We start from the raw sequence: 10,036 nt of genomic DNA on the forward strand, positions 1-10,036 counted from the left end.
CTAAGTCTCTTTCTAACATGGCAACTTTGAGTCTCTTGTCTTCTAGTCTTCCTCTTAATTAAAACATTTCTTGGGACGCTATGTTCTTCTCATCTAAGGCCTTGTTATAGTCTTAAAGGACGGCAACACAAGTGTCATTAAGGTTGTCTAAGAAGGGTTGACAATCATGCATGCTATAATTATTAGTTTGGATCATGAGTTTTATCTGTTCAACAATGCTTAGAGTTCCATCTTTTTCCATGAAGCAGTGGGTTTTCTCCATCCTTGTCGATCCATCCTCATCAATAGTTGCCAACATGCAGATTTTTCCCTTGCCCTTGATGTTGTTGAAGTCTTCATCTCCATCCCCTGACGACCAAACTTGATGATCCCTCTTCACTTGGTCTACATATGCCTTTCCCTTTTCTTTTTCATCCATCTCCAAAGCTATTATGAGATAGAATTTTTTGTCCTTCACCACATTGGCTTTATAGTCTTTAGAAAAGTGGTTTTCTTTGTTGCATTTGTGACAAATGACAACATCATCTTTAACTTCGGTTGAGGTACCGGAGTTAGTTGGCTTGACAAGTTGTGGTGCCTCCTTGGATTGATGAGTGTTCAGAGGCTGCGGAGACTGGTGAGAGTTTTTGGGATATCAAGAATGATTGTTTTGTGGACCGAAGTTTCGATTGAAGGGATGTTTGTTGAACTGCTGATTTTTGCGAAAGGAAGTTGGCGGTAGCCTGTTAAACTGTTGACTAAAAAGAGAAATTGCATTTTGGAATTCTTCTTCATCATCATACTATGTATTGGCTTCGTAAGACTACAGTGTGTTGTCATGTGAAGAAGGGTAATATTCATATGGTTAGATGGTTTTGTTTTGCGCTATGAGAGCTAGTGGACCTCCGAATTATGCATAATCTTTTAACACGGTTGATTCTTGTGCATGGAGTTCTCCATACAACTTGAAGAGAGACAGTAATAGAATCTTCCTATCACCATGGGCTATCATTTTCGCCATAGTCCAATGCTTCCCCAAACCATTGAGAAACTGAAGGTTGGTTTCATGGTTGCTTCGGACAGTGCCCACATTGGATAACTTGGTGACAATGAGTTTGAATCGTTTGAAGGAGTCCTCAAGAATTTCACCAGGATGAGCTTTGAAGTTGTTAGACTCGTTGAGTGTGGTGGTGAATTTCTGGTATTGAGCTTGCTCAGAGCCTTCATATAGATTTTTTCGGACATCCCAGATTTCTTTGGCTAATTTGCAGTTGATTATGATGTCAAAGTTGTTTGGGACCACTCCACATGAGATTTCATAGAAGGCTATATCATCACTTTCCATTTTATACATATCATTTTTAGTTGGAGAGTTCATTGCAACTTGACCTCCACCTAGTCTAGCTTGAGCACCATCAGCTTGAACTGGAGTGAGAATAGGGACATGAGGTCCTTCTTCTACATATCTCCATACATCTCTTCCGAGTCTTTTCAGATACCTCTCCATCCATTGAGTCCAATGGTGATACTCGCTTGCAACAAGTATTGGTGCTCGATTAGAACCGCCAACACTAATCGAAACGTTAAGAGATAATGCTTGTGCCATATTTCCTTGTTATTTTGTTTTGATTTTTTTTTAGAAAATGACCTTTAGTGGTATAGAAGGTTTTTGAAAATTAGATTTTTGTTTAAAAAGCTACCACTTTGGCTCTGATACTGATAGGTCATTATATAGTGGTTTTGGCTAGCCATCTATCTTGTAAGGGACTTGTTAGGGGTTTGGTGTTAGTAATGGTTGTTGTATGATTGTATGCGGCCGTACATGGGTGTTCTAGGTCATTATATAGTGGTTTGGGCTAGGCATCTATCTTGTAATGGGTCTTGTTAGGGTTTTGGTGTTAGTAATGGTTATTGTATGATTGTGTGCGGCTGTACACCCTGTGTGCGGCCGCACACGTGTGTGTCGTTGTACACCTGTGTGCTGCTGGGTTGATATAAATAGTAGGAGTCTGTGTCAGTGTTAGGTAACGTACGTGTGTGTTTCCTAAGGTGTATCTGATGTTTACGTGATATAAATGTGTGCATGATTGGTTTAATTATTCTTCTACTCACTTCTACTCTCTAAATTGTTTGCAATATCATTAAATCACTGATTCAGATCCTAAATTTGGAACCTCACAATTGGTATCAGAGCCTGATCAGTGTCAATTGGATTTTTGAGTGTTCTGTAGAAGGTGTGCAGTTGACTGCTGAAGGTGTGCAGTTGACTATTGAATATGTACGGTTGGACGTGCACGGTTGGGTTTACGATTGGACGTGTACAATTGGGTGTATGGTTGGAATGTGTGTGGTTGAGAGTGCGGTTGCAAACTCCTTAACATATTAATCATCTTGATTTAAGCATCTCATTTGTTAAAGTTTCGATCTGTTCATTCCTAAATAAAAAAATTAAATTAAAAATGGATTCTCAAAATCAAACACTTCATCATGAATTGGATTCCGTTATGGGAACAACCACCCGTATTCCATGATTATTGTCTACAGACGGATTTCCAGAATGGAAGTATCGAATGGAAAAATACATTAAAATGAATGACTTCAAAATTTGGAGAAGCATTTTAAGAGGACCAGTTCGTATTACTACAACACTCGAAGATGAAACAGTTGTTGAGAAACCGATTGAGCATTACACCGATGAACACTTCGAAACGATTAAAGAGCAGGAAACAGAACTGGCTACTCTCACAATGGCACTGTCCCTTGGGATTGCATAAGGATTTAGAGAATACACTTCAACAAAGGCTCTGTGGGAAGTTTGATTGAAGTATATGAAGGAAATGAGGATAAGAAACAAAGCCATCAAGACATGCTAAGGCAGAAGTTCAATATCTATAATCACATTATTGGAGAATCGTGGGAAGCTCAATTGGAACGCTTTATCACACTCATCACTAAAATTAGTTCCGCTGAGGTATCAGTGCCAAGATCAGAAGTCAACAAGAAATTGCTTAACTCTCTCCCAAAGACATGGGAGGTGAATGTTGCTGTCAGCAAGAAAACCCAGAATCTCAATTTACTTAGCTTGGGTGAACTCATGGCCATTATTAAAGCCTGTGATCTTGATGATAAACAACAAGAATTTGATCATGTGAATTCTTACTCGACTGCAAATCTTGGGATTTCTTCAAATAATGCTTTTTCATCATTTACCTCCTCTCCAAGTTAAGTTTTTGTTGATATTCAACTTCATAATCAAACTTTTGTTGCTTCACCAGTTGCACCTTCTATTTCTTCATGATCTATGTCTCATTCACAAAGTCAATCTTTTGTTGTTTCACAAGTCGTTTCCTCCTCCAAAGCACCAGTTATGTCTCCTTCTCCCAATCCAATAGAATGCGATGCAAATTTGGCTCTTGCTACTGGACTTGTCAATTGCTACAATGCTTTTGTAGCTAGAGATCTTCCACCTCAACTCTCATTTGCTAATCTGGATCAAATTCATCCAGAAGATGTGGAAGAAATGGATATCACTTGGCATATAGCTATGGTAGTGTTCAGGGCAAAGCAATTTGCAAAAAAGACGGGAAAGAACAACTGGGGGATGAATACTGAAAAGAAGGTAGGGTTTGCCAAGGGAAAGTTGCGTTGTTACAAATACCACGAATCGGGTCATTTTGCCTGTGAGTGTCCAAAGCCAAACAAACGTGTAAGCAATGATAGAACGATGGTTCCAGTGGGAAATAGTCGTGGAAGTGCTGCTATCAACATTGAGACTGCTAATCTGGTTGTGGTTCTTAGTCATTTGACTGGGAGGATCAAATTCAGGCTTTGAGCATTTTAGGACCTGAAAATGCTCATCTCGCCCAAATCTATGATGTTGTTGAAGGAGAAGCTGAAACAAACCCACAAGCAAAAATGATGGAACTCCAATTCGCATTCATGGTTCAAACCACGCCAGAGCCTGCAAAGTCGGAGGTTAGTGAAATTGCTTGTTCTCAATCTTGCAGTAAAACTATAAAATTCCTACGTGACCAAATTGAGCTGATAAAGAGAGAAAATGAGGATCTAAAATATGAGAGATATACTATTAGAAAAGCACAAAAACCCTTAAAAGAAAAACTAGAGGCCAAAGTTAAGGACTTTAGAAAATTTCAAGAAGATTATAGCAACAAGTGTGTAAATTATGATCACATTAAAAGCAAACTTGTCGCTGTAACTGCCAAAATTGACACATTGAAAACTTGTTTTGAAAATGCTGATTTTAACTTTAAGAAGTTCGATGTGTCAAGTGAAAAGGTTGCAAAAATAATTGATGAACAAATGCAGTGGAAATATAAAAAAACAAGTAGTAGGATAAGAGAGTGTCCCTCCTCCATTCAATCACACCTAGTTTGACCCAAGAAGAAATTGATAGAGAACCATACATGATTTATGGTAAACCAGCTGTTGAACAGGTGACAGGACCTAGTGCTAGGATTTTGGATACTAACATTTCTACTTCAAATGCAGATGTGTGAGTAAGTCAAGGAAAGCAAGGAGATGAGAAGTCTGAATCTAATAAATTGGTGTCTAAGTTTGGTGTTCCCATTTGTGATGAGTTTGTGTTTAATGTTAAGACTAACGTTTTTTTGTTTATGATGATGTGATGTCTAAAACTGATAATTCTAAAAAATGTGGTGTTGATTTTAAAAAATCTATCAAATCTGACACTAGTACATCCACACTTTTTACATCTGTTACACAGTCTAACTCTTGCACGTGCACATGTGGAAAAGTTAGAAGAGTAGATAAAAGCATGAAATCTGATCGAGGTGGTATCAAGTCTAATGATAATAAACAAATTTACTTCAATTGTGGTACTGCCGGTCATATTGCTTGAAATTGTTTTAATAAAGCATTTGTGCATTTTTTTCACCAAGGAGAGAGAACGAGTCTCGAGGAAGGTCTTTAAATAGAAAGTCCTCGAGATCTCGTCCTCAAGATGACGATTGGAAGGTTAATAAAAACACAAAAAAGGCAGTTTTTCAAAAGAACAAACAAGTTTTCAATAACAAAGTCACATACAGTTTGCCAAAATCGATCAAGGATAAGCCACGATTAGTTTCGTCAAAGAGTGGATTTGAATCTTCAACCACTTCTGGTAAAAAATCTAACTACTAAAAGAAAAATGTTTCAAAATTACCCATGATTTTTAAGAAACCTAAATACCAGTGGGTGCCCAAATTCACTTCCAACCAATCATCATCATCCTCTGAGAGTGCTTCAAGTAATGATTCAAAATGAAAAAGTTCAAAAGATAAGTCTATGATCGTAAAAGTTCAACCCAGGAAAGCAATGACCTGGGTTCCCAATTCTAAATGATCCCGCTCATTTGTTGGGACAGTTGCAGAGGAATGTCGTCAGACCATGGTATGTCGACAACGACTGCTCTCGGCATATGATATGAGAGATCTCCCAATTGAACGACATTCAAACCTTTAACGGGGGATTCGTTTCCTATGCGGGCGGAGAAGGCGGAAAAATTACACAATGATGAACTGTGACGAACAGAGTGCTGAGCTTTGAGAAAGTCAACTATGCTCCCGAGTTAAAGCATAGCTTGTTGAGTGTCTCTCAGATTTGCGACAAGGGTTATTCAACGCATTTTACTATTAAAGCGTGTATGATCTTAAAGCAGGCATTGTCATCCCGGATGAGTGGATTCTTGTCAAATCAAAGTGGGATGGAAATGCTTATATCATTGACATGAACAACAACATTCCTGAACAAGTCACCTGCTTCTTTTCTAAGGTCTCTGAATAAAATGCTATGTTGTGGCACCGACGAATTGGTCATGCGAGCACTAAGAATCTAAATCGTGTTGCTAAACATGAAATGGTGTGTGGCCTGCCTGTCAAAGACTTTATAACATTCAAAAAGTGTGTGTCATGTGCCAAGGGAAAGCATCATAGAAAGCCACACCTGCCAAAACAGGTCTATTCAATCAGCTAGGTGCGCTAATTGTTGCACATGGATGTATTTGGTCCGGTCAATGTCCTAAGCATCAACATGAATTCATATTGTCTTGTTGTGATCGATCACTTCTCGCGTTTCACGTGGGTTTTCTTCTTATCCAACAAAGTTGGGGTATCTGATCTGATCAAGAAATTCATCGTAATGATTGAAAACCAAACCAATAACCGGGTGAAGGCGCTTCGTACTGATAATGGAACCAAATTCAAGAATGCGGTTCTTGATCACTTCTACGCAGAAAAGGGAATTGTGCGTCAATATAGTTCCGTTCACACGCCTCAACAAAACGGTGTTGCTGAACAGAGGAATCGAACATTTCAAGACGTTGCAAGGATGATGCTATGTGACTCCAAATTACCTGTTTTCTTTTGGGATGAGGCGATCAACACCGCTTCTTATGTTTAGAATCGTGTTTTGATCAACAAAGCCTAAATGAAGACTTCATACAAAATTCTATATGGTCACAAGCCATATATCAACCATTTCCACGTATTTGGTTGCCTTTGTACCATTCTTCACCTGGAGTCCAACCCAAAGTTCAACGCCAAATCTGATGACTGCTATTTTATGGGGTATGTTGGTCGGAGTGCGTACCTGGTCTACAACAAAAGAACAAAGCAAATTGTAGAATCCTTCGATGTGCGTTGACTGGAGGAGAATGAAACAGATGCTAGATTGGCTCCTGATTGGCCGTTTGACTACACATAATTGTTCAAATCATTCAATGTGTCTTCAGATAGTTTATCTGGTTCTACTTCTGGTTCGAAGACTGTACTTGAAGATGACGACGAAGAAGTTCTTTACCGACCGCCGATGGTGTCTTTTGTAATTCCTGTGGTGGAGTCGTCTGTTCCAATTACTTGTCAAGAATCTCCAAGTCAACAAAATGCTCCAGATGTTGATGCTACTCCTCTAACTCCTGATGAAAGAGAGTTCATGTCCAAAGTTGCTTCCGCTGTTACTCAAAATTTTATGGAACTTCTCTTTCCTGAGCATATATCAAATGACTTTGTGGTGGATCCTACTAATGAGACTGGTTCGTCTGAAGTGGATCATTCGGAAAATGATGGAGTTATTAACATTCACAATCTTCTCGTTTCACTCAATGGCATTAGCTAAGAGATATCTTCACGCATTCAACATGATCATCTGATCGATAATGTCATTGGCCAGCTGGGTGATGGTGTTAGAACAAGAAGCCATAGTGGAGATGTTAATCAATGCCTCTATTCTTGCTTTATCTTTCAAATAGAGCCAAAGAACGTTGAAATGGATTTGAATGAGCCCTGCTGGGTAGATGCTATGCACGAAGAGTTAAATCATTTTGAAAAACTCGGGGTTTGGACACTGGTTGAACTTCCTAAGGGAAAAAACTCTCTTGACACACGCTGGGTATATCGCAATAAGCAGGATGATTTCGGAGTCAAAGTGTGCCACAAGGCAAGATTGGTGGTTCGTGGGTTTAGACAAATCGAGGGTCTTGACTACACTGAGGTTTATGCTCGGTGGCTTGCTTGGAGGCTATCCGTAACTTCCTTGCATATGCATCCTATATGAACTTCACTATTTATCAGATGGATGTCAAGACAGCCTTCTTGTATGGAAAATTGATAGAAGAATTCTATGTTGATCAACCTCCTGGTTTATTAACTCGAATTTTTCCAATCATGTCTACAAGTTGGACAAGGCGTTGTATGGGTTACACCAAGCTCCTCGAGCGTGGTATGCAACTCTCACAGAGCACTTACTCGAACATGGATATTCTTGTGGTACTATTGATCAAACTTTGTTCATCAAGCATGTGGGTAATGATCATATTCTATATTAGATCTATGTTGACGACATTATTTTTGGGTCTACAAGTTCACAGCTATGCAAAGAGTCCGAAGGGGTGTGATGAAAAAGAGGATCGAAATGAGTTCGCTAGGCGAAATGACCATGTTTTTGGGGCTTCAGGTCCAACAAATATCAACCGTAATCTTGCTCCATCAAGCAAAGTATGTGGTGTATATTCTTGATAAGTTCGGGTTTCAGGACGCAAAACCTGCCTTGATGCCAATGGCGGAAAGACCCCTTCTGAATCTAGATGCTGACGACAAATCTGTAGATCAAACTCACTACAGATCGATGATTGGCTTGTTGATGTATCTAACTGCAAGCTGTCAAGACATCATGCTTGCAGTTTGTCAATGCGCATGCTATCAGGCTAATCCTAAACTTTCACATCTTATTACTTTCAAAAGAATCTTTCGATATCACAAAGGCAGCCCAAATTTGGGTCTTTGGTATCTAAAAATTTATGAATTTCATTTATATGCATTTGTTGATAGTACTTATGGAGGCATTAAGCTTGGCAGGAAATCTACATCAAGAGGGTGTCAATTCCTAGGTGACCAGCTGGTGTCTTGGCAGTGCAAGAAACAACACACCGTCTCAACCTCAACAACAGAAGCGGAATATGTGGCTGCCTTTGCTTGTTGCTCTCAAGTTATATCGATCCAACATCAGCTGTTGGATTACGGTTTGAATTATTTAGAAACCCCTACATTTTGTGACAATGAGGCTGCAATTCAGATTGCTAAAAACCCAGTCCAGCACTTGAAAACCAAGCACATTGATATCAAAGTTCATTTCATTAGAGATTGTTATGAGCATTCGCTCATTCGGCTGGAATAGATTCCCATTGCAAATAATGTGGCGGATCTGTTCACAAAGCCGTTTAACTAAGCTCGATTCGATGTTCTTGTGAGCTTTTTGAAAATGATACATTTTGAGGGCTAATTTTTGTTTTAAGTTAGTTTAAATTTGCACATTTTAATTTCATTCTCACCCCTGCACAAATTTAGGGGAGAAATAATCAAAAACCAAACAAAAATTAAAAATCTAAAAATCCAAAAACATTAAGAAAATAAAAAAATATATATATGATCTGATAGTTCTTGTCTGTAGGAGATGTGTTGGGAAGTGATATTTTCATGTGATAACAGACAATCTGAATCTATGTAAGGTGCCTAAGTCGAATTGTCTGAGATCTATGTTTGATGTTGTAAGTCCCCAAAACTGATGGATCCAAATTAGTAATCAATAAGATAATAACAAACAAGTAGAGTGTAGAAGAAGTAGAAGAAGAATAACATCAAGCATGCACACATCTATTACTCATAAATGTCAAGTACACCTTGAAACAGACACATACATATGTCATTGTTCATCTGTATATGACAATCTGACACAACCATTTATATAAAACCCACACCAACACATATGAGTGCAGCCGCACACATATGTACGGCCGCACACGGCGTGTGCGGCCGCACACACGTGTGTAGCTGCACACACGTGTGTGGTTGCACACACACACACAGACAGTTCCATCAATCTACGACTACACTTTTACTCTATGAACCTACTAAGCTCCATACAAAAGAATGCCTAGCCCAAACCACAAAAGTATAGCCTTTCAATCTCCCCCTTGATTTGAGGCTAGCATAGACTTGGTCTTCATTCTTACGGTTTTTTCAAACAACTTTAGAACATACTTTCCCATGGATCCCATTTAAAGTCTCCCATTAATGATTGTGGCGACCATTCCAATATATTCTTTGGCAATAGCCTCCTTGACATCCTTTCGAACTTTGATTTGGTGACGAGACAAAGTACGGATATCTTTGTCTATGAATCTTAGAAGATCCTTAGCACTTATCAGCCTTAAAACTTGTTCTCAATCCTTGAGTTTTATGGAAGCAGTGGCAGTTTCATCATCGTACGCCCAAAATTCCATATTATCAAGGTATGCCTCATGAAAGTGTTGAGGGATAGGAATTTCCTTCTGTTGTTTCGTTGCTGGCCATAGGATAATCTTCATGGGAACGCTTGATTCAGGATCCAAAATTTCATTATATTTTCGGTATAAGGCTCTTGCAGTTTTCATTTTTGAGAAGTTATCCTTGACCTGCCTGTCATGAAATCTTTTGAAGTTTGTCGCACTTGGATCTTCTGAAGGATTATGGAATGGGGCTCTTGAAAGTTCAGCAAGATCCACTCT

General features: G+C 39.0%; 1 protein-coding gene across 1 annotated transcript; it reads right to left on the bottom strand.

The window, feature by feature from the left end:
• Window positions 1-889: 889 nt before the first annotated feature.
• Window positions 890-1,585, bottom strand: LOC145089471 (uncharacterized). Its single transcript, XM_079027907.1, has one exon. It carries the CDS (start codon window positions 1,583-1,585, stop codon window positions 890-892), a length of 696 nt encoding a protein of 231 aa, XP_078884033.1.
• Between the last annotated feature and the right edge of the window lie 8,451 nt (window positions 1,586-10,036).

This window comes from Lactuca serriola, chromosome 2, assembly GCF_051521515.1.
Source record: "Lactuca serriola cultivar US96UC23 chromosome 2, Lser_US96UC23_V15, whole genome shotgun sequence".
Classification (NCBI taxonomy): Eukaryota; Viridiplantae; Streptophyta; class Magnoliopsida; order Asterales; family Asteraceae; genus Lactuca; species Lactuca serriola.

Excerpts from the sequence above, each read along its gene's own strand:
- LOC145089471 (XM_079027907.1), bottom strand. The coding sequence starts at position 1,585 with ATGGCACAAGCATTATCTCTTAACGTTTCGATTAGTGTTGGCGGTTCT.